Source organism: Prionailurus viverrinus, chromosome B3 (genome assembly GCF_022837055.1).
Source record: "Prionailurus viverrinus isolate Anna chromosome B3, UM_Priviv_1.0, whole genome shotgun sequence".
Taxonomy (NCBI): Eukaryota; Metazoa; Chordata; class Mammalia; order Carnivora; family Felidae; genus Prionailurus; species Prionailurus viverrinus.
In genome coordinates this window covers 110,835,188-110,860,496 of record NC_062566.1, presented here as the reverse complement: position 1 = coordinate 110,860,496, position 25,309 = coordinate 110,835,188, and the positions used below count along the sequence as shown (strand labels likewise).

Genomic DNA, 25,309 nt, shown 5'->3' with positions numbered 1-25,309 from the left:
TGATAGCAATCTGGAAACTTGATTCCTTGGAACCTCTGGGAATCCAAAGAATGTTATGGTACCTCTTTCCAGGAAAATGTGCAGAGTCCTAAATTTTTGTATGCAATTTCACAAGGTTCAGAGTACCCCAGGATCTTCAGTGGATCCACCCACCCCAAGTTAAGGGCTCTAGTGCCTAAAATGAGGTTTGTTTCTATTATGAAATGTTATGCATCTTTTTTTTTTAATGTTTATTTTTGAGAGAGAGAGAGAGAGAGAGAGAGAGAGAGAGATAATGAAGAGGGGCAGAGAGGGAGACAGAATCTGAAGCAGGCTCCAGGCTCTGAGCTGTCAGCACAGAGCCCAACGCGGGGCTCCAACCCACCAACAGTGAGACGATGACCTGAGTCCAAGTCGGACGCTTAAGCGACTGAGCCACCCAGGCGCCCCATGAAATGTTATGCATCTTTTAAAAAGATAGTCTTTCCTACGAAGATCTTTAGCTCTGAGCTTAATTGAGGAAACCGCTTCCCTTTACAACTGTCAGTACTTCCTAGCAGCCATCCTGACAACTGACAGAAAATTGAGAATTTCTTACCTCGGAGAAATTAACAGCCAAGGGCACGATTCCAGCCACGTAACATCCCACCAACATAGCCAGAGACAGCAGACTAATGGAGATGAAATCATCCATTCTGTCCTCCTTTATTTACCCACCGCCACCAGACTACAAATTTTCAGAGGCTTCAAAGGGTGCTTAGGTTCTTAAACGCGTGTGGTGATTCCAAGACAAGTGGACTTTCCAGTTTTTTCGTCCTCCTCACCAACAGATGTGTTCACGAAACCCTTCTCTGGAACGCACCTGAAAACAGTCCCTTTTTGCTGATATTAGCACCAGAGAGAACTTTCAGAAATCTCAGGTCCCAATCCCTGTTTTCAGACGCCAGTCACTGGATTCCCTAGGGTTAACAGTTAAAGGTATGCAAAGGGCGATATCTTCAATCGTCGGAATGGTGGCACAATGGACCCACTCCCTCCACAACGTCCCAGGTGGCAGCAGGAAAAGGAGGAAAACCCAAGCAAACTTGTTCGTCCTCCCGGCTCCCCTACCTCCTTGGGGCGGTTCTCGCCAGCCTGGGACCAGCCCACCAGTCCCGGCAAACTCTCCTCCGAGTCTAGAATGGGGAAAGAGTCCTGCAGGTCTCTACCGATGGGCTTAGGGGTTCAGCAGCGAAGGTGATACAAAGCTGTCTCTGCCCTATACCCGATACTGCCCATGTTACTCCACTCCGCTGGGCCTTGACCCAGAGCCACCGATACTACAGCTGCCATGGCCGCCAAGTGGCACCTCTTCATTACATCCACTTCCGGATTGCTTCACCGCCCCCTCCTTTAGAAGAGTACTTCCGGGTTACAACCGACCTATGGCCCAGGAGGCTTATGCTACCGCCATTTTTGAATAGGGCCATTGAAAGATATCTGGAGTCGCAGTCTATATCGGTGATCACTCTAGGCGCCTGTCCAATAACAAGAGTACGGAAGACAGCGTCTTGAAAAGAAATGATTATTTTTCAAGTTCTGCAGCAATTCCCTGCGCACCCCATCGCCCTTATCCAAGATGGCTGTGACAGAGTCAGTATCCACTCTAGCTGCCGGAAATGTGTGCGCCTCTATGGCCCAAAATGCTCTTTCGCGGTGCGTTTCTGACGACTTCCGGCGGCTCCTCTCGCGGGGATTGGCTGTTGGCGGCTTTGCGGCTAAGCTCGTGTGCGGCGGCAGTGTCGGCAGCGGCTGCAGCGAGAGAGTTTGGCGCGATGGTGAGAAAGGCCCCCGCGGCTCCCCGATCCCCCGGCCTCTGGGGCGATCCCAGCCCTGTACATCTTCTCCCCGTCTCATCCAGAGCGAGTGTGCAGCTCCACGGCCCTCCTGGTCGTGGTTCGACCTTTCCCCTTCCCGCCGCGGAGAGGCAGGGCCTGGCACTAGGCCCCGGAGCCCGGGTCCGCCCTGCGTTTGCGCGCCCGCCTGTAGGCTCCGGCGAGGCGTGCGGTGCGGAGGATGCACTTTCTCCCAATTGCTGCTTGGTAGAGGCAGGCGTGGACATGCTGCTCTGTCCCACCGGACTCTCTGGCCGAGTGCAGGAACAATGGCCGAGGGATGTATGACAAACCTGTTCCCAAAGCTGACAGATGCAGCGTTCTGCACCCAGCGTGTGGGCCGGGAGGGGTCGTCTTTGCTTTGTAGTGTGCTTCTCGGCTATTTCCTTTTGTTTTTCTGTGCTCTGTCTTTAAGTACACATAGAACGTTTTTTCTCTTTTCCAAGATTCCAGATGCCCGATTTGGCGTTTCTCCCAGCCCTCAATCCTGTTCTTACTCGTAATTTACTCATAATCTCTTGGGACTGAAGGCTGAAAAAGATAGGCTCAGCTGGGAGTCGAATCAGGGTGGTAGTGGAGTAAGTGGGTATTTTGATTGTGTTTTATATTTTATTCCACCAAAAAGATGCTCCTAGGGATTATGAGGAATCATGGTTACTTCCACACTTCAGCTTTCGTTTTCTGATTGCTGCAGTTAATGTTAACAAGTTATGCAGCCGTTGTTAACAGCTTTTTAAGGTTGTACTTTTTTTAATTGAGATGTTTTAGTGTTTGATTCCACATAGTTTCCCAGAGAGGACTAGGAATTAGAAGACTGGGTTTCCAGTTCTTGTTTTGTCATACTAGCAATGTGACCTTAGATCTTTTACTCTTGAGTTTTCATTCTCTGCTCTTTAAGTCACTACTTGGTATTGTGTTCAAATACTTAGATTAAAATCCGAGAAAGTAACAGCAGTTAATATCAACAACCCATTCTCTGTTGGGCAAATATCAGTGATAACTCCTTATCAGTCCAAGTAGCATTAAAAATTAGAATTTGTATATGAATCAAACAATTATTGGTTCAACAATCTTAAATACTTTTGCTTTATCAAGGATACAAGTTTCAGCTTTGGATTTTTGGGTGGGTTCGTTTGGGAGGAGCATTTGAAGCTAATGAGCAAGTCGTACATAATATTTCTGTAGCAGAAGAATGATTCTTAAGAGTTCATGTGTGTGAGACTTTATTATTTTTTTTTTTAATTTTTTTTTTCAACGTTTATTTATTTTTGGGACAGAGACAGAGCATGAACGGGGGAGGGGCAGAGAGAGAGGGAGACACAGAATCGCAAACAGGCTCCAGGCTCTGAGCCATCAGCCCAGAGCCTGATGCGGGGCTCGAACTCACGGACCGCGAGATCGTGACCTGGCTGAAGTTGGACGCTTAACCGACTGCGCCACCCAGGCGCCTCAGAGACTTTAAAAAAGTTAGTAAGGCCGGGGGCGCCTGGGTGACTCAGTCGGTTAAGCATCCAATTTTGGCTCAGGTCATGATCTCACAGTTCATTAGTTCAAGACCCCACATTGGGCTCTCTGCTGTCAGCATAGATCGTGTTTTGGACCCTCTGTCCCCCCTTTCTCTCTGCCCTTCCCCTGCACACATTCTCTCTTTAAAATGAATAAACATTTAAAAAGTTAATAAGGCCAGATTATTCATTAAAGTGATTCACCTGTGCTTGGTAATTAGAATAAGGATTTTATTAAGGTAATTTTGCATAACTTTTACTGATTTAGGTTTATAATCTTATTTTTCTATTGTGGGAAGTTTGAATATATATATGTATATATATTTGTTTTTATGTAATTTTGCATAACTTACTGATTTAGGTTTATAATCTTATTTTTCTATTGTGGGAAGTTTGAATATATATATGTATATATATTTTTATGTGCTTATATTTTGCATATATATTTATCTTTGTTTTTTAATAACACGAAAGGGCTTCAAAAATAGCTCCAGTAAAAAGAATGTGACTAAAACTGATTTGGGAAGTTTTATGATCTTGAACTGTTGACAGGAAGGCATTACCACTTAAAAATAATACCTATTTTGCCTGTTTTATTAAGAGGGGATGAGCAGGGGAGAGGGGCAGAGGGAGAGAGAGAGAATCTTAAGCAGGCCCCACGCTCAACGCAGAGCCCACAACCCTGGGATCATGACCTGAGCTAAAATCAGAGGAGTTGGACACTCAACCAACTAAGCCACTCAGGGGCCCCAAATAATACCTGTTTTGACTACAGCTTTGTAAATGTAGTTTTTTGTTCTTAGTAGTTTTTAATCCTTGTCTTTGGGTAGTAAGTATTGAAAATAGTGAGATTTGTCAGAGGTTCATTTTAAGATGTAAGAAGTAACATACTGAGTAGCCGTTTCCATATTTTTATTCTCTTAAGTAAATTAGTCATTTAATTTGCATTAGGGTAAGAACAAAATTAATGTAGTAGCCATTAGTATGGCTAATGTACCGAGCAGGTGCTACTGCAGGAATGCTAGTGTGGTTTCTATGAAATTATTTTCTTCTCAACATGTGGCCCATTGAAACTACCTTTTTTGAGTAGGTGGCTTACAAAAACTTCTATGTAACAAATAATCTAATAAACTGCTTTCTCTGGTTTATAATCCCTATTTAACAAAGGCCTTGACTGTTATAGTCATTATAGGTGAGAATTACCCTTCATTTCTTGTCACCAAGTTCTATTTTTATCTCAAATCCTTAAACTTTTCATAAGAATGAGTTCTTGATGGAGAGGGAGGATTATGAGCAATTCCTTTGCCTTTTTTTTTTTTTAAGTTATTTATTTTAAGAGAGAGAACCAGCAAGGGAGGGGCAGAGAGAGAGAGGGGTACAGAGGATCCAAAGCAGGCTTTGCGCTATCAGCACAGAGCCGGATGTGGGGCTTAAACTCACGAATCGTGAGATCATGACCTGAGTTGAAGTCAGATGCATAACCGACTGAGCTACCCAGGCACCCCCCTTTGCTTTTTTTATTTTTAATGATGTTTTTCTTTTCCTTTTTTTCAAATGTTTATTTATTTATTTTGAGAGAGTTCACGTGTATGCAAGTGCAAGGGGAGGGGCAGAGAGAATCCCCAGCAGACTCTGCACTGTCAGCCCTAAGCTCCACCTGACTTGGGACTTGATCTCACCAACTATGAGATCTTGACCTAAGCCAAAATCAGAAGTCCAGTGTTAACCGACTGAGCCACCCAGGCAGCCCCCCTTTGCTGTGTATGTAGTGTTCAGAGTACTGGTTTTTGGGTTTTTGGGTTTGTTTTGTTTTGTTTTGTTTTCTTTTTTGGGGGGGGGGGGTTTGGGGGGTGCCTATCCGGAAACTCTAGGCCTTGTCTATTTCCGTGTTGATTGTTACAAATTATCATTTCAAAACATTTTGGGGGGGCCTGTCATAAAGGATTTTTGTGACCCAAAAATAATAGTACAGCAGAGGAGAAGGTTGTCATAGTTTTGCCCAGGAGGAGACAGGGGGTTCCAGTACTACTGGTATTTAGTGGGAATAGGCCAGGAATGCTGCTGAACATCCTGTGGTACACAGGACTACTTCCACAAGAAGGACCCTTCCACCCCAAGTTGTAATAGCACAGAAACTGAAATAGACCCACTAACGAAAACATGTCCCCTCAGTGAGCATGCGGTGGAAGATGTTAAGTCTATTTGCTATTCTTCAGGCATATTCACATTTGTCACAGTGTGATCATCTATTTTGTGTGATCCTAGTGGTTAAAAACATAGGATTTTGAGATAGCATAGGCTTTTAAGGTGAGTCACCTACTGGGTGAATAGTTCAATGGTTTCTCTAGGGTAACGTTAACTACATATATTAATTTTGTACTGCCAGTTTATCTTCTGCCTTCACGTTGGAGTCTAAGCCACGGATAAGATGTAACTCCACTGTTGTGCTGAGATTGGAAAAAGAACGTAGATCGATACAGTGCTTGCAATCACTAATAGTGTTTCACTTTTTCTCTCCTTTTATCAGCCCACATCTGATTTTTTATTAAGGAACTTAATAGGGCTAAAGATAGAAAGTGACCAGTGGAGATAGAAAACCTAAGTGGGTTTATGATCTAGTTGGGAAGAAAGATAGGAAAGAAAAAACAGTACAGGGTAGCTTATGCTGAATGCTTACAGGCCGTAAGTACAACAGGAGTTCAAGAAAGCAGCCATTAAGGACTGAGAGACTGAAGAGACCTTACAGAGAAGCCGTCCATCTTCTTCTTTTTTTTTTTTTTAATGTTTATTTCTGAGACAGAGACATAGCATGAGTGGGGGAGGGGCAGAGAGAGAGGGAGAATCAGAAGCAGGCTCCAGGCTCTGAGCTGTCAGCACAGAGCCCGATGCGGGGCTTGAAACTCACAAGCCGTGAGATCATGACCTGAGCCAAAGTCGGTCGCTCCACCGACTGAGCCACCCAGGCGCCCCAAAGCTGTCCATCTTCTGACGCTGCACTTGTATAAAGGCAGAAATGTAGGAAGAGCACCCTAATTAATAGTGGGTTTCTTTAAAACTTTTATTAATAGTGTTTTAATAACCATTTGTGTCATGACTGAGGGTTTTATATCATGCTATGAGTTTCTCAAATATGAGTTAGAAACTTAACGTTGATATCACTTTTTCCCCTGTAGTCTCACACCATTTTGCTGGTACAGCCTACCAAGAGGCCAGAAGGCAGAACTTACGCTGACTATGAATCTGTGAATGAGTGCATGGAAGGTGAGTTGAAACACTAGTCAAGAGTTCGCTTGTTTTTTCCTGACATTCACTGTAGACCGTGTCTCATTTAGGAACTGGGCTTATTTTTCCTCCACATTTCTTGAGTTACTCTTTTGAACGGGGAAGGAAGATATTAAGGACCATATTTGTTGAAAGTTGAAACACTGATTATACGTATTGTCTTTCTGCTGCAAATATTATTTTACCTTTTTTTTATCCAGCTCATCATTACAATGAATGACTTTCTGAAGCCTCCCATTTTTATGTTGATGTTCTTTGTTATGTTAGGTAAATATCTTACAGGTATTCTTTAAGTATTCTGGTTAAACTCCAGCACTATAGCGGTAAGGCAGGCTCTGGGGATGCCTTCAGAACCTATCAGTCTGCTCATTGAACAGATAAACATTAAAAGCTGTTGAGGTTTGGTTACAGTCCATCAGTGTGTTAGAAAATAAAAATTATCTCAGAGAATAAAGGCAAATGGAACCAAATAAGTATAATTTATTGTGCATTTGATAAATTGGCACCACCCTGAAGGGAATAGTGAGTGTGTCTTTACTCCATAAACCGTTAGGTGAGAGCCCAGAGATCGGATCGTCACAAATTGGATTCATCCTTACATTTAATCATTACATCAAGTAAGCCAGGTGTGGACATTCCAAGCCCTTTTGCAAATTGTCCATTCTTCACTTCTTCCTGTAAAGATTTTATAGTCACTTTTTTTTGCTGCTGGGCTTGTCCCCGAATTTGTTGATTATCCAGAGCTAACTGGATTAGACTTAAAATCTGTCCATTTAAAGCCAACAGTGGGTAGATCTGGGGGGAAAGCTACTGGTAATAATTAGAGACAGCTTCTAGATAGTTGGCACCAGGCCTTCCTGATTGCAGATTCTCTTAATTTTAAAAGAAGAGCAGGCTCTTGTTCTTCCCCCTCTTTAGGACCCTTCCTCTTCTGACCATGGTAGACTTTGTGCACATGCTGCCTTAGCACATTATTGCTTTACCTTATATTATCATGTTTGGTTTTTGATTCTGCAGTACTCTGCCAATCTTTGCTGATTTTAGTGAAGCCTATTTTTTTAACACATTTTATTTTTTTTAATTTAATTTTTTTTTCAACGTTTATTTATTTTTTGGGGGACAGAGAGAGACAGAGCATGAACGGGGGAGGGGCAGAGAGAGAGGGAGACACAGAATCGCAAACAGGCTCCAGGCTCTGAGCCATCAGCCCAGAGCCTGACACGGGGCTCGAACTCACGGACCGCGAGATCGTGACCTGGCTGAAGTCGGACGCTTAACCGACTGCGCCACCCAGGCGCCCCTAATTTAATTTTTTTTATGTATTTTTTAATGTTTATTTTTGAGAGAGACAGAGACAGAGTGCAAGCAGGGGAAGGGCAGAGAGAGAGGGAGACACAGAATCTGAAGCAGGCTCCAGGTTCCGAGCTGTCAGCACAGAGCCCAACACGGGGCTAGAACTCATGAACCAGAAGATTATAACCTGAGCTGAAGTCGGACACTTAACCAACTGAGCCACTCAGTCGCCCCAATACACTTTATTTTTAGGAGCACTTTAAGGTTTACAGAAAAATTCAGTGGAAAATACAGAGTTCCTATGTACTCCTATAGGAGTTCCATGTACTCCTGTGTTCCTATGTACCCCTCACCTCCACAGTTTCCCCCATTAATAACACCTTGCATTTGGAGTTGTACGTTTGGTAAGGTTGGTGAACCCGTTATTGATACACTGGTACGTTATTGTTACTAACTAAAGTTGGCTATGAACTAAAGTCCATTATTAAAATTATTAACTGAAGCTTATATTAGGTTTGTTCTTGATGTCGTACAGTTCTGTGGCTTTTACTAAATGCATAGCATCATGTACCCATCGTTACAATATCATACAGAATCGTTTTCACTTAACCCCAAAACCCCTGTGCTCCACCTGTTCATCCCTCCCCACTTCACCCTTTGCACTCTGGCAGCTGTTGGTCTTCCTGCTGCATCCATAGTTTTGTCTTTTCCAGAATGTCATAGAGTGGGAATCATTACCGTACGTAGCCCTTTCAGACTGGTTTGTTTCACTTAGTATGCATTTAAGGTTCTTCCATTTCTTTTTAAATTAATAGATTTAATTTTTTAAGAGTAGTTGTAGGTTTACAGGCAAACGGACTTGAAAGTACAGGAATTCTAGCACACCCCTTCTTCCCTTACCCCCTCCTCCCTGTTTCCTCTGTTACTTACATATCCTGTATTAATGTGATACGTTTGTTAAAATTGTAGAACCAATGCTGATACATTATTATTATTGAATAAAAGCCATATTTTCCATTCGTGTTGAGTCTTTGGTTTGGACATTTTTTGGGGTTTTGGCTTACGTACAATGACATGTATCTACCATTTACTGTCCTAAAAATCTCTGGTGCTTTATCTTTTTCTCCCCCCAAAACCTCTGGCAACCACTCATCTTTTTAATGTCTCTGTAGTTTCACCTTTTCCAAGATGTCATCTAGTTGGAATTAAACTGTATATAGCTTTTTCAGACTGGCTCTTTCACATGTAATCTTTTTTTTTTTTTTTTTCAACGTTTATTTATTTTTTTGGGGGGACAGAGAGAGACAGAGCATGAACGGGGGAGGGGCAGAGAGAGAGGGAGACACAGAATCGGAAACAGGCTCCAGGCTCTGAGCCATCAGCCCAGAGCCTGATGCGGGGCTCGAACTCACGGACCGCGAGATCGTGACCTGGCTGAAGTCGGACGCTTAACCGACTGCGCCACCCAGGCGCCCCCAGACTGGCTCTTTCAAAAAACAATGTGCTTTTAAGGTTCTTCCATGTCTTTTCATGGCCTGATAGCTCATTTCTTTTTATTGCTGAATAATCCATTGTTTAGATATACCACAGTTTGGTTATCCATTTGGCTAGGGAAGGGCATCTAATTGCTTCCAGGTATTGGCAGTTATGATAAAGCTGCTGCAAACACTCGTGCAGGTTTCTGTGTGGACTCGAGTTTTCAAGCCCTTTGGGTAAACAGTGAGGAATGTGATTATTGGATCATATGGTAAGACTGTGTTTCGCTTTGTGAGAAGCTGACAAACGGTCTTCAGATGTGGCTTTACCATTTCACATTCTCACCAGCAATGAATGAGGATTCCTGTTCCACGTCCTTCACAGCATTTGGTGTTGTCAGTGTTTTGGATTTTTGTCATTCTCATAGGTATATACCGACACGTCTTGTTTTAATTTGTAGTTTTCTAATGACATGATGTTGAGTATCTTGATAATGCTTATTTGCCATTTGTATATCTTCCTTGGTAAGGTATCTGTTCAGATCTCTTGCCCACGTTTTAATTGAGGTGTTTGGGTGTGTTTTTTGTTTTATTGTTGAGTTTTATTATTGATTTCTTTGCGTATTTTTTGGATGACAGTATTTTATCAGATCTGTGTTTTGCAAAGATTTTCTTCCTGTCTGTGGCTTGTCTTTTCACTTTCTTGATAGTGCCCTTTGAAGCACAAAAGATTTAAATTTTGATAAACTCTAATTTATATATGTTTTTCTTCTGTTGTTCTTGGTCTTGTCATATCTGAGAACTGATCGCTTTATTCAAAGTCATGAAGATTTGTGCCTATAATTTCTTCCAAGCGTGTTATAGTTTGGGCTCTTACATTTAGGTCTCTGGGCCATTTTGAATATTTGTATAGGGTGTGAAGTCTAAGCCCCACTTTATTCTTTTGCATGTGACTATCCAGTTGTGCTAGCACCATTTGTTGAAAAGACTATTCTTTCTTCATCAAGTTGTCTTTGTGGACCCTCTTTTCTATTCCATTGATCTGTATGCCTATACATAAGCAATACCACACTGTCTTTGTTACTATAGTTTCATAGTGAGTTTTGGAATTGGTAAATGTGAGTCTTCCAACTTTGTTATTTTTCAAGATTCTTTGGGTTATTCTGGGTCTCTTGCATTTCTGTATCAAACGTTAGGATCAGCTTGCCAATTTCTGCAACAATAGGTTGGATTTTGATAGGGATTGCACTGAATTTATAGATTATTGTGGGAAGCATTACCATCTTAACATTAAGTCTCCTGATCCATGAACACGAGATCTTCCATTTATTTAAGTCTTTACATCCAGTGACATTTTGTAGTTTTCAGTGTATGTCGTATGCTTTTTTAAATTACATTTATTCCTAAGAATTTTACTTTTTGATGCTGTTTTCGTAAGTTCGTGGAGCTGTTTTCTTAATTTCATTTTCAGCTCATTTATTGTTAGGATATAGAGATACAGTTGAATTTTATATATTAATCTTCTATCCTGCAATTTTGCTGCACTCATTTATTATTAGTTCTAATGGTTTTGTGTGTGTGTGTGTGGTTTCCTTAGGATATTCTGTATATAAGATCATGTCATCTGTGAAGAGACACAGTTGCCCTTTTTTTTTTCCAGTCTGAGTTCCTGCTATTTCTGTTTCTTGTCAGATCACTTTGGCTAGAGTCTCCAATACGATGTTGAATACAAATGACAAGAGTAGGTACTCTAGTGTTCCTAATCTGAGTGGGAAAGCATCCAGTCTTTCACCATTAAGTATGATGGTGGAAGTGGGTCAGTGCCTTTTTAAGATAAATGGTGAATTTCTTTCCCTGGTTATTTCCTTTGCACTTTCATCTTTCTGTTCAGTAACTCGTGAGTGATATTCTTTGATCACAGTGTGTGTGCCAGAACCAATCAAAAGCCCTAATTCAGATATAATTTAGCTTTTTAATAGATACCGTATATGCACTTTAAAATACATATAGAAAGGGGCGCCTGGGTGGCTCCGTTGGTTAGTGTCTGACTTCGGCTCAGGTCATGATCTCGCGGTCTGTGGGTTCGAGCCCCGCATCGGGCTCTGTGCTGACAGTTCGGAGCCTACAGCCTACTTCCGATTCTGTGTCTCCCTCTCTCTCTGTCCCTCCCTGGTCGGTCTCTCTCTCTCTCTCTCTCTCTCTCAAAAATGGACATTAAAAAAATTTTTTTTAATTTTTTTTTTTTAATGATTATTTAGTTTTGAGACAGAGGGAGACAGAGCATGAATGGGGGAGGGTCAGAGAGAGAGGGAGACACAGAATCTGAAGCAGGCTCCAGGCTCTGAGCTGTCAGCACAGAGCCCGACGCGGGGCTCGAACTCACTGACCGTGAGATTATGACCTGAGCCGAAGTCGGACGCTTAACCGACTGAGCCAGCCAGGCGCCCAAGAAAAATTTTTTTTTAAAGGTGCTCTTACAATAATCTCTTCCTTGGTGCCAGTTTTGTTTTTGTTCTTGCATTGTATCAGAATTTGAAAGCAGACCCACAGTGTCATCACTTGTTTGAACTTTTCTGTGACAGGTCTTTAAAGTTCTTTTAGATCTAGTGGCTTGGAGTAATCATTTTATTGTTAAGGCATAATATACTTAACATTCTGGCAAATGTATGAAATTTAAAGAAATCCACTAGTGACAAAAATTAAAAGTGGTCAACTTACTGTCCTTTTCCCAGCCCAACTTTACAAAAATAAAATATTACGGTATTGCTATATATTTGCTACTCATACCTAAAGTTTATACAACTGTAAGATCTTGGTTTTCCTCTCTCTTAGGTGTTTGTAAAATGTATGAAGAACATCTGAAGAGAATGAATCCCAACAGCCCCTCTATCACATACGATATCAGTCAGTTGTTTGATTTTATCGATGATCTGGCAGACCTCAGCTGTCTTGTGTAAGTATCGGCCACCATATCTCTTAAGTTGTATCTTTCTGTTGTTTATCCATTTGTTTGATTTTGGTATTGGGAGCTCACTGTGTGCCTGACACTGATCTTTGCATTTTGACTACCGTGTAGTAATATTTCATCTACGTATGGCTTGTAAGTAAAGTTGGTAACATAGAGCTAATGGCACCGGAAAAGTTAATAGTTTTGCTAATTAGTGGCCATCAATATGCAGAGAGAATGCTAAAGAAGAAGTTCAAAGTCCTTCAAAGTGCTTCTTTGTTTCTTGAACCAAATAGTCTTTTGTTTGTTTGTTTGTTTGTTTGTTTTTTCCCTTAAAGTCTTTGTCCTAAAGCAGTTGGCTTTGGCTAAGATGATGCTGTTTTCATGACAAAGGAAAATGAGAGTACGTTATAATAAGATAATCTTCAGTCATCAGGTGCTTGAATATTTATTACATGCCAGATACTGTGCTAGAAGTAAATACGCTCTTGAAAAATATATAGGTCTTATTCACAGGGACTTCCTGGGATTCCTGGATTACCACTGGGGCCAGGCCAGGACTTGCTGTCTCACCAAAGATTCCTGTGGAAAATTCGCATTTGCTTGGAACATTTGAGTTTTATTTTGCTTCCTGAAAACAGTCCAGTGATTCAGGTCTGGTCTTTAGTGAAATGTATTAATAAGAAAGTTTTATTGTAACTATTTCAATATAAAAAGCTCATATAAGAGGCCAACAGGGCTGTAGGTATTCTTCTGTGTTGGCTTGTATTATCTATAGTTAATTTGCTTATAGTAGGACATACAGGAAAAGCAACACATAATCATTGAACAAACGTTGGTTGAGTGCTGACTGTATACCGTGCTTGTTCTAGGCATTGGGAATTGAGCAGTAACTAGAGATGGAAAGGATGCCTGTGAAGCTACAGAGGAGTGAGGCGGAGAGCACAGGACATGAAATTGCAGGGGCAGGAGGGTGGTGATATCCTAGGAGCCAACTTGAAAGTATTTCATATTACTAATAGGCCAAATTTATGAGGACTGAGAATTGACCCCTGGTTCAGCAGTGGGAGTCTTTGATGACGTCCAAAGCAGTTCTGGAAGAGAGACAGGAGTGAAATCTTCACAGGTTTCAGGGAGTTGAAGGTAATGGGAAGCATAAAAGGCAGACAACACAAATAACTTTTTTGAAGAATTTAGCTTGATAGGAAAGCAGAGAAATGGGATTATAGCTGGAAGAAGAAGTTTTTTTTTTTTTTTTTAATTTTGTTTTTTTAAAGGGGGGAGAAATAATGGTAAGTTTGCAGGCTGTTGGGATGATCTAGTAGAGGGGGAGAAATTGATGGCTTTAGATAGGATATCAGACATTCCACTAAATAGAGTAGGGAGGGCAGGCAGATGTGGAAAGCTTGGGGAAATTACTATGGTTGTTTTAGTTATCTCAGGAAAACAGGAAGGAATCATTTGAAATTAAGGATGAGGGGGAAGATGTTGGAGGTTTGTGAAAAGAGGTGCAAAATAATCTAGGAGGGTGAAGGGATTAGGGCAAGTTGTGATTTCTGAGGTACCTGATAATGAATTTAAGATGGAATTATTAGTCATTATGGTGTTGGGTTTTTTCCTAGTCACTCTTAGCCTGGGTGGATTACAGGGGAGGCTCTACAGGTAGAGAATCAGCAAAGATTTTGCTCTAAGTTTAGGGTGTATGTAAGGAAGTATCATGCAAGAGACTGAATGACTGTGAAACATAAGTGGGGGTTGGGGTGGGGTGGAGACAGAGGTAGGATCTGTTATAGGTCCCAGTGGGGTCACGGAGTTGTTGAAGTTGGGGTATTGGGAAGTAGTGCAAGAATGAGATGCTTGAATTTGGGAGACTGAAGGTGCTGGAAAGCTATCTGGCCAAGGGAGGGTGGGAGATGAGCTCCGGGAAGAGAGGAGTTCAAGGAACTAAGAGACCCCGATGTTGGCAGAATCATCTACTGGATGAAATCACCAATAATGTATACATTTACTTTGTAGACTTTGAGAGCAGGGAGGTTTGTTTTTGTTCACTGCTGTAGCCCCAGTGCCTTGAACAGTATTTGGCACATAGTTGGTACTGAGTAAGTATCGGTTGTACAAATGCACGTCACCCTTATAAAATGATTTGAGGTGTAGCTTTTTTAAATTATTGGTAATCTTCCTTTTTTCCCATTTACATTTACAGAGCTTCCCATTTACAGAGCTATCTTTGGAATTGATAGGATGGTCTCAATAAAAGTGAAAGAATCTAATGTGACTTCTCTCATGCTGAAGTTGTCTTACATTTTGAGAAATCGTAAGGTTTTTATCTGATGAAAATATGGTGTTTTTAATACAGTTTTGTTCTAGGTGTGTTTGTTTTGGGACATTTTCACACTTGAGCTTGAACACTAGATGTTTCAGTTGGAACTTAAAGATTTTAATAGAGTTCACATGCGTGCCCTCACCTTGTTCTTCAAAATGAACTACTGATTTTATTTTAAAAATGAATAGCTGTCTTATTTTATAACAACTACTTGTTGAGACATCAGGTACCTAATGCTGATGCTTTGGGATGTGGAACACATTCTCAGCAGATGGGGAGTTACTTAAAGCCAAGGATCATGTTTTACTCCCCTCAGGAGATTATGGGTTAAGAGCTAGCTGGAGTTTTAGAACTAGACACAGCTGAGTTTGAACCCTGGCTCTGTCATTAGCTAGCCACACCCCGCCCCCTCCCCCCCCCTCACCCAGGCAGATGAGCTTAATATTGCTAACCCTCAGTTTGCTTGTTTGTAAAATTTAGAGAAATCTACCCACAAGACTACTTGAGGGGATCTAATACTTGCTTAGCACGGTGGTATTGAGTATATAGCAGAAACTCCATTTTTAACTAGCTTGACCAAGTCAGGGCAGGGTTTTATTTTATGTTGCAATGAGTGGGTGAATTCTTTAAAATTAGCTAAGGGTAAAATGATATGAGCTTCAAATTCCACATGGGAGTTAAACTATACTGTTAACTTAAAGAGGTGTTATGTTGGGTTTTTTGACTGTAAACTGTAGCTATTTAGGATTCGATCTCTAATGAAACTTTTTTGGTCTCTGAAAACTTAGAAAAAAAATTTTGTTTAATGTGTATTTATTTTTGAGAGACAAAGAGACAGAGTGTGAGCAGGGGAGGGGCAGAGAGAGGGAGATACAGAATCTGAAGCAGGCTCCAGGCTCCAACCTGTCACCACAGAGCCCGACTTGGGCTCTCGAGCTCATGACCTGAGCCGAAGTCGCATGCTTAACAGACTGAACCACCCAGGCGCCCCTCTGAAAACTCTCAGAGTCAACTTTAGGTTTTAAAACCATTTTCCCCATATGACTTTGTTATTTGAATATTCAGGAGAAATAAGGTGTTTTTCCAAAGAGGTCACCTATTGCCATGGTGCTTCCGATGGTAGCACATCCTGCTCCTTTCCTTAATCGGGGTTGTGACTTGGGCTGTTACTCCTCAGACCAGGAATTGAGTCCATTTTTGTAAATTGTTATGAGCTTATTGCTTCTATCAAATTTACATCGCAGCGACATAGGACTTTTTCTGATTTTTCTTGTTTAAACCATATAGGAGGAAATGAGCAATAAATAAGTTTGTGACATAATTAAACCCTGGACAAACTGACTGCATTAATAGTAAAATTTAGGCCTGGAGGCTTGGTACTTCATATATTTGAAATCAGAATACAAATTTCTTCACAGTTTGGAGAGTGGTTAGGATTTTTAAAATAAGCTTTTTAAGTTTAAATAATGGCCTTCTCAATATGCAGGCTCTCCTTGTTTGCCTAAAGACAAAGGGACGTCTTTTCATCCTCAGTTGTTGGAATGAAGACGTACTACTCCTAATTAAGGAGACAACCTGGTATCAGTGAGGACGCTGGCTAATTTCACTGCTCAGACCCACAGCTTCTGTTCTTGGATAAACCTGCATTCATAGAACATAACACAGAAGATTCATCTGTACCAAGAGCTAGGGATTTTATTAATGAATTTAACAGCTAATTGTCTGATTTCAAGTGCCAGTAAACAGCTGTCAACTCACAACTTGCCATAAAAAAAGGCATTATTGTTTCTTCAGTTGAAAAATGGCGTGCAAGTTGATGGATTCCTAAATGTTCACAAACCAAAGTCGTCTTGCTGGGGGAGATGGTTTAAATAAGTCCCACCTGGATATAGTTCTGAAAAATTCGATTCCTTTTTTAGTTCTTTCCCAGTGTTGATGTAAATATTGTAGTCTGTTGTACCATACCCGAATTAGACTAGATTAACCCTTATTTAATTAGGAAGCATGAATAAAGAATAATCAAAGAAAATTGTTTAATTTTTTTTTAATATTTCTCGTAACAAAAGGACATTAATAAAAATGAAAAATGTCCTTTTTTTTTTTAAACGTTTTATTAAGGTAGAAGGTTTATGCATTTTTAATAAACCAGATTCTGACCTTACTATCCAGGGGAAGAATATACTGGTATAAAACATTCTGACTTTGGAGTTTGTCTCTCTTGCTAAAAGTTGGAACATAGGTTTCTAACTTAGTGTTTTCATAGTGAGGAGGACTCCTGTCCAAGAGTGTTTTAAGCTTCTACTACTTGCCCAAGTCACTTAACTAATAAGTTGCTCGTTCTTTGCTTTTTCCTTATTAAAAAAAGGAGGGGAGGTGATAGTATCTACTCACAGGGTTGTAATTAAAATTGAGTGAGTTGATTCAAATAAGTACTTAAAGTAATACCCAGCAATTGGTAACTTCTTAATCGTTATTATCACTTGTATTTGTATATAATTTTTTGCTGAGAAGTTAAAAAATGAAACTTCTGGCTCAAATAAAACAATAATTGGTAAATTAGATAGTTTGTTTTTCTAAAGTATCCCTAAGGTTTGTTTTGTTGTTGTTGTTATTGTTGGGTTTTTGTTGTTTTTTAGGCAAACTCCACCTTTGCCTCTCCGGAATCCCTTATAGTGTTTCTACCACGTGACGCACATGGCTTTGAAATGCTGAAGTGCTTTGTTTTTGTCCAATCTGTGGTTACTTCTTGTCTGCTTTTTTTATGCCCAGGCCTTAGTTTTTTAGCCCCAAAAATGATTGTATTGCTTACCCAGCTAGATTTCAGTGGTAGGTCACCTGGAATGTTTGTACTATTGGAGTCTTCTAAGGATACCTCTAGTGATTGTCTATTAAGCGATACCTTGGCCTCAGAAACCCTGGCGTCCCACTGGAGTTTCTTCGCTAATGCCGATCCTTGCACTCCTGGCTGATAAGAAGCTCATTCACCTTCTAATAATTCTCTACCAGCCTCTAGTGTGATTTATTTTAAGAAGCAAATCCTGAAATACAGGTTAAAAGATTTTCCTCTCTTAATCCTTTACAAAGATTTTCAAAGATTTTTTTAGTTAATTGTAACGTATATAGCAAATCTCAAGTTTGTACCAGTGTTTGGTTTTTGTCTTATTTAATCACTAAAGAAACAATAAACCTTGTAACTCTATAGGAGAAAGAACACAGTTTCTGGTCATACTGTGTCAAGAAGTAGATGTGTAACACATCAAGCATTTAACTTAAGATTTCTAGACCTTGGTTTCTTTTTTCTGCTAGAAGATTGCACTAGGTGGTCTAACGTTCCTATCGCTTAAAATTCAGCATAATGTAAGGAGCTCTTTTATGTTTTCATTAAGTTCATGTATAAACATATACATGAGCTTAAACATATACATGGCACACCTGTGCCATCATTGGGCAATTATAATTTGGGGTTTTAAAAACACGACGATAAATGACCATTGTAACTTTGCTTATTACTTTTCTGTTCCTCAGTTACCGAGCTGATACCCAGACATACCAGCCATATAACAAAGACTGGATTAAAGAGAAGATCTATGTGCTCCTTCGTCGGCAGGCCCAGCAGGCCGGGAAATAGTTGAATTGGAAGCAGTAGGGGGATAGGGGTGGGCTTGGAACACAGGTGTGTACAGCGTGCTGTAGTGGAAGTTTTGTATTATAGGAACCCTGTTTCCATTTTGGTATACTCTAGCCAGGATTGAATGTATTAGATGAAATGTGAGGATCTTGTTCAATCTGAAACCCCCATTGCCCCCTTCCCCCCCTTTTTTTTTTTACTTAAACATTTTTATGATAATTTAGATGGAAGTTGTTTGTCAGTTAATGTTGGTTCCAATCCTTCAAACTGTTCATATCTTCTTTATAACATTCACTATACTAACCCTTCTTCAGGTTGGGGTGGGGGGGGTGGTGACAGTTTAGTTAAATGTCCTACAGATAAAGTCTTAGTGAAAAATGAATAAATGTTCTTTAGCTATATTTTCCCCTTGAGTGATTGTTTTTTTGGCGGGGGTGGGGGGTGGAGGGTCTCTGAACAATTGCATTTTCTTGCAAAGCATCAGTCTCAAAGCCAGTAGGCTGCCACGCAGAGAATTTGAAGAAAGCTTATGTGTGTGTTGAATACATTTCACTGTGGTTTATATGAAGCTAACAAGCTTTTACCTCATTTTTCCATTCTTGTAAGTGAACCTCAATTGCAACTCCAAGGTTTGTACTTGACATTGCTGCAAACATGATGAAAGATTTCCTGGTGACATAGCTTGTCTGAAGCAGCTGCCAGGTTAATTCCTTAGTTTTGGTCACGTACTCTCTGGGAGGATCTTGGAGAGACCACAGTAAAGGACAAGATAATTCTGTTTTTAATGAACTATGATCACATTGTGACTCAAACGTACACTGTTCTGTACCTCCAGTCATCAAGTCCGTGTACATTCCCCGATTCTGCTATCTTCATACTTCACCGATAGCCAATATCTTGACACATTCTAAGACTGGCAGTCTTTTGGGTGGCTTTGTGACTGGCCTTCCCCATGTCCCCACTCCTACTTCTACATTAGAGCCTTAAATATTTGTCTTACTTTATGCAGAACCAGATTCTGAATTAGTAGTTATATGTGCTCACTTTTTCTGTAGAATAATGATTCTATTAGTGAAGTATCATCACTGTATCAAAGGATTATTAAAATTAGGGTGCCTTACCAAGTTATGTATAGCTATGGTTAATGTTTTACTGTGAATCAGCCAGATATTAAAATGAAAATGTTCTCACTGAAAAAGGAATAGATCCAAAAGTGAGTCCAATTGTCCTATTTTTCATTTGGGCCTATCCTGCTGCTAGTATAGTTTTATTTTTGTAACAGGTGTGATCTTGGCTTCCTTTTTTGAAAAAATTCTCTAGAGCACGTTTGGGAGGAATGGGACCCCTTGCTACTCAAAGACAATACAGTTTCTGGTATTGGGCTTAAAGAGGAAAATACGACTTTCCTAAGGACTGTGGAAGACCTCCGGGTCCTAGATGTTGGATAATGAGAGCAAAGAGGAAGAGATCAGTATTTTGGATGATACTTTATAAGGCTTAAAGAAGAGTAGGACTGGAATAAATGTGGAGAAATACACATTTAACTATGTCCAGCATTACACAGAAAAGGAACAGAGGGAGATTTTCATTGTTGAGGTGAAGTCTTCGATAAAACCTTCAGCGGTTTGGCCAAGCTACAGCCACTGTTCCCCTGTTGTTCAAGGGTTGGAGTATTGATTGTGTGGCCTTTCCCCAACCACAAGTAAAACAGGTTTGATTTCTGTTCATACATCGATCGTTTATACTGCTACCTAAAAGTGAAACCTGCACCGGACCAATTACAAAGTTCCCGATTCTCTAATCTACCTTATTTTATATAGCTGAGCATTTCTAAAGTATTTCTTGACAATGCTACTTCTCTCAGCATTCGATCTAAGAAGTTGTAGGGGTGTAAAAGGAAGATTTTAACTGTTTGACTTCACTTGTGCTTCTCTGGTTTAAAATATTTATAGCAACTCATTAAATGCCTTGGGCATTATTTGGACAAGATACATATCTTACTCCTCTTGTTTGGGGTGGGAAAATACTACCTTTGTTCAGATACATTTAGAAGAAAGGCCATTAATTTATGTGTTAGTGTAAAGCTCCTAGCAATAGCACTTAGGCATAGCATTTACGGCGTAGGAAACATTTTTACATAGATCTTATTTAATCATCATGGCAGCCCTTTGAGGTTGGAGATCATTGTTCCTCTATTAATGGTGAAAAAATAGGTTCAGATTGTTCAAATCCTTCACCCAGGTCACACAGCATAACCACAAAGATTTTGCTAGGTGTAAAAGACATGGTCTTAACCTCAGATCTTGAGGGAAATAGGAAGCCCCCACAAAATGAATAGCTGTGAGCTAAATAATGGATCTCTGACACTTTTCAAAGGGAGCTTTTGCGATTCGAATATTTAGATTCACAAGACCTGAATAAGGTCCCATTTGTCACCAGTTGAATCAAAAGCATACAGGAGTTGCATGTCCGAGACTCTTGATTTTGGCTCAGGTCATAATCCCAGCTTTGTGGGTTCAAGCCCTGCGCCTGGCTCCACACTGAGTGTGGGGCCTGCTTAAGAATATGTCCACCATATTTTTCCTAACCCAAGGTCAAATTTGTCCATGGAGCAGAAGTTTTGCTAATTCTTTATCCATAGGTATTTAAGAAGTATGAGATGGCACACCTAGCTGGCTTTCATGCAGAAGCTAACACTTGAGCTGGGCCTCGAGGAATGGCTGAGCTTGGAAAATAGGACAACAGGACAGAAGTGATAACAAGGTAGTAAAGCACTGTAACGTTTGAGGAACAGCAAGGAAGCCATGGCCGGGGTAGGTAAAGTGTGTATTTAGGTGAGCAGTGGTATAAAGGCCGGGAAAGCTAGTAGTGGAACCCTTTGAACATAAAGCTGCAGACTTTAACTTCGTAGGCTTTTGTGAATAATCTTTAAAGATTTTTAAGGCAAACCTGTCAAAGCTGCATTAGGAGGATTAAATCCACTGCTCTGTGTAGACTAGATTGGAGAACTGGAGACTATAATGTCCCAGAAGCGAAGTCAAGAGAATTTTTCAGTGAGACAGGTAAGATGAGGAATTATAAAAAGGCTTGGGTTTGGAATTCAGGAAATTTTTTCAGGAGTGTAACGCGAAGACAAAAACCATTTGCAGATAAAAAGTACAGGAAATGACGAAGCATAGGCAAGAAAGGCAAAGTCCACTGGAAACTTGAAAGAAGAAAGTGGTAATACGGAATGAGGAGTTGGAAGGACACATTTTTTTTTTTTTAAATACAGGTAATTTGTTCATGTATATAAGTAGAGGAAGGATCTAAGATTTAAAAAATTTATCATAATACATCCATAATCGTAGGTCACAAGCACAATATCAAAAGGCTAACCATGAAAATAGTGTAACATTGTATGACGATTATACTTGGAAAAAAAAAAACAGCCAAGCTCAAGGCTACACAGAAAGGCAAGTGAGGGATGGGCCAAGAGATGAGGGGCTGAGAGACTGAAATCATGAAGACATTTGGGAGAGAAGTTACAAGAGGCTAGATGATAGTATGAGGGGAATTTCAATGATAGAAACTTGGAAGGGAATAATTTCTCGGTGATTCATTTTCCTGTCTCCTCCACTACTTAGTTCTACCTGGAAGCCTGATCTAAGAAAGATACTTGCCCTTTGAAGACAATAGTAGTCCTTTCAGCTACATTTAGAGATCCCGTGTCAACTTACCTGGCACACTCTTTTTTTACAATCACATGCTTTAACTAGGTATTCGATTTGAGGCATACTGTGCAGAGCTTGGTTTAAAAGCCTCTTCTGTGCCAAGGGTAATTTTCTTTATGCTTTCCAAGAGAGTGGGGAGAAGGCTAATGAGGACTGATTAGATCACTTAACTGAGACAGGCCCTCTGTCCTTGTCAACAGATGTTTGAATTTAAAGTCTCTAGACTGGAAGAGAAATGGGATAGAGCATGATTTTTCCCTTGGAAGCCTGAGGGAGGAGGGGTTGCCATGGTAACGCTAACTCACTCACTTACTGGTGTTAGTTGTGGACTATCTACTCAGTTCCAGGACCCCCCCAGGCCTGGCCAATTACAGTGGCTCTCTAGTCTGAGAAAAAGAGTACGTTTGAGTCTTGCTCCAGGGTGAACAATTTGAAGAGCATCTAACAATGCTGGGGCCCTTCTTCCCAGTGGCCCTGGCCCTTCCAGAGACTGCTTTGTCCTTGACACTGACAGCGGGCCCAGATGTGTGTTGGAAGCATGGTTACCCACTTTCTTCCACCCACCATGCAACTCCAGGAAGGATTACCGTAATGCCCTTCCAGTTATTAAGCAAGTCCCGGTAGGAGGTTGCAGTTGTAGTGAGGGAGGGGGGTTAGCCTCATACTCCCTTCAGAGGAGTGTTAAAAAGGATTCAAAAGTACAGGTACCGAAAGGCCATTTGAGTGCATGTGCTCATTCGTATGAAGTCCCGACGCAGCTCTTCGGGATCTCCAAAGGTGGGAAGTCTTCATACTCCAGTGATTGGGTGGCATCTCCAAGCCAGGTCCTCTCTGCCTCTGTTCAAGTACTTGGATGGAGAAATTACACTTTCCCTTCATGCAAAAGGCTAATGGTAACTACTTCCTAGAGTATTTGAATCCCGTGTGACCTGTTACGTGAACAGTGACCATCTCTAACATATCCCAGCAATCCCTGCAACTGAACAACCTAGATACTGGGATTGTATGATTTGTATGAAGGATTCTGTGTCACCCTTTCAGTGGACCACCCAACAGTAAGTCGGTGTCGGTGCTCAACATGGAGCACGCTGTCCTGAGAGTCCATGGATAGGGAAGGATCACTCATTCCCCCCAAGGACAGCCTCCTCACCACCCCCCCCCCCGGGCTCTGACAGCACCCCCCACCTGGCCACCTTCTGTATGGGCATCTCTCCCCACTTAGCCCAACTTCCCGCTCCATGCCACTCCCTCACGGGCCCTTCTGCTTCTCCATAAAGATGGTTTCACATGGTAAACATTTACGTGGCCATATGATAGAAACGCTACCCTAATAGCAGTTGTGCTGTTCATCGCATTTCCAGTGTTTATCTTACTCCTTAGGACAAATGTAAAGCTTTGTAACTGTTACTACAAAACCATTAAACTCCTAAGAATATTGTGCATGTATATATGTGTGTATATGTGTATATATGTGTGTGTATATGTACATATGTATACGTATATGTTACACTTTAATAAAGTTTATTGTAAAGACATATTTAATACTGTTATTAAAACAAACAACCAGAAAGACGTCTAAGAAAAGTCATGTTACCATAATCATCCCTGTACTTCTCTAGAGGCCTGGGACTCCGTGAGTCCAGCCCCCAGCTGATCAAAGATTCTTCCAACACCTGCTGGCTCTCTAACGGGCTGTCCTGTAACACTGGGAAATATCAGAAGACCTGATAAAAATGCGAGGGGTTGCTGTTTTCTTTCCCTTCTCTATTAAGCCTTTTCAAGAAATGTTTTAAAATTACTAACGTTGCAGGACGCCTTGACTGGCTCAGTCGGTGGAGCATGGGACTCTTGATCTCGGGTCATGAGTTCGAGCCCCCGTGTTGGACGTAGAGATTACTTTAAAAAAAATAAAATCTTTACAAACAAAAAATGAAATTACTAAAGTTGCCAAGCACATCAGTGGTGATCCAAGTGTGGGCGTAACCGTGTCTCACCTTGATCCCATGCCTTTTTCATTGTCTTGCATTTGACGTGTTGTTCCTGTTAGAAATCAGGGTTGAAAACGAAGGGCGTGCGGGTACCTCCCATCACCGGTGTAGATTCCATCAGCATTAAGGAATTATTATGAGGTTTTTTGGTTATCTTTTAGAGCCTGTACTGAACTATTGTCAGATAAAATGACATCGTATCTGTGATTTGTTTCAGAATAATCCAGTACAAGTAATGGAGATGAAACAAACGAGATTGGTCATACATTGATAATTGTTGAAGCTGGGTGGTGGGTATTCATCTCCTTGCTTTTTTACATGCTTGAAATTTTCCACAATGAAAAATTAAAAAAAAAAAAAAAAAAAAAAAGATTGAGAGTGCAATGACAATCCTGTCTTGACGACTGCATAGCTATGGTGTTGCAGCCAGTCTGGTCGTCTCTGGGGCTGGCGACAAGCACCTGTCCCTTGCGCCTGTACCACACTGTGCCTCGTGTTCTCTGCCCCATCCAGCCCGGAACCCTGCCCGGCTCCCACACATCATGAGCCCGGAAAAGGAAACACCACATTCTCAAGGCAGGACATATTTGGGTCACAAATGAAGCCTCGCTCTACAACCTGGCCACTCAGGCGGGAGGAAATTGCACAGAAACCGAGCTAGTGTGCTGTGTCAGGCTGGTATTCTGGGAGCCCGAGAGCAGCAGCCGATGTTTGGAGCCACTGAAGCTGCCTTTCTGACACATGCTAATGAGCTGCGTTCTGGAATGTAAACAGAGTCAGCACTTCAAACTGAATTCTGGTAGAATTTAACAGCCTTTGCTTAACCATCTCCCTAGTCTGCTTCTGACCGGACACAGCGCACCAGTCTGAAAGGAGGCATTCCCACCTCTGACAGCTTTACAACAACAGTTTTGAAAAAGCTGCCAACTCACGCCCAGCCTCAGTGTGGGTAATTGCACTTGACACGTCGTTCCTGTTAGAGGAAAGTAAATGTGTTTTCTGAATACCCAATTTCAAGCTTCTCGGCCCCTCTCCGTAATCTTCCTCAGTCTGGTTGGGAGGTGAGCTGTCATACAGGGGGACCATGTGCTAGGAGTCAGAAGGACTCGTTAGGCTGACACTTGAGAGCTGATTTTGTCCTGCTAACTTCAGTCCCTTCCTAAGTGAGGACCACCAGTCCCCGAGGAGACTGTGATCATTGTTTGCAAAATTAGGTCTTTCTCTACAGAGTAAATATGCTTCGAGTGCGGGTAATTGTATCAGTTGGTTACATGGTCAGAGCGAAGGAGGCCCACACATGAA

General features: G+C 41.2%; 2 protein-coding genes across 6 annotated transcripts in view; one reads left to right on the top strand and one right to left on the bottom strand.

Annotated features, from left to right (window-relative positions):
- Positions 1–1,787, bottom strand: part of SLC39A9 (solute carrier family 39 member 9) — a 52,989-nt gene extending 51,202 nt beyond the window's left edge. For 4 of the 5 annotated variants that reach the window (XR_007152829.1, XR_007152831.1, XR_007152830.1 and 1 more), the window contains exon 1: positions 578–1,469. Coding sequence is in view for 2 of the 5 variants with exons in the window: in XM_047861816.1 (XP_047717772.1) it covers positions 578–673 (96 nt within the window). In the remaining 3 variants the exon portion in view is untranslated. Of the gene's footprint in view, positions 1–577 lie in introns of all 5 variants that reach the window. The other variant, XM_047861817.1, reaches the window with a different exon arrangement.
- On the top strand, positions 1,686–18,707 carry ERH (ERH mRNA splicing and mitosis factor). Its single transcript, XM_047861819.1, has 4 exons — positions 1,686–1,796; positions 6,532–6,619; positions 12,241–12,361; positions 18,204–18,707. Exons 1-4 carry the CDS (start codon positions 1,794–1,796, stop codon positions 18,304–18,306), a joined length of 315 nt encoding a protein of 104 aa, XP_047717775.1. The 5' UTR covers positions 1,686–1,793; the 3' UTR covers positions 18,307–18,707.
- The last annotated feature ends 6,602 nt before the right edge of the window (positions 18,708–25,309 follow it).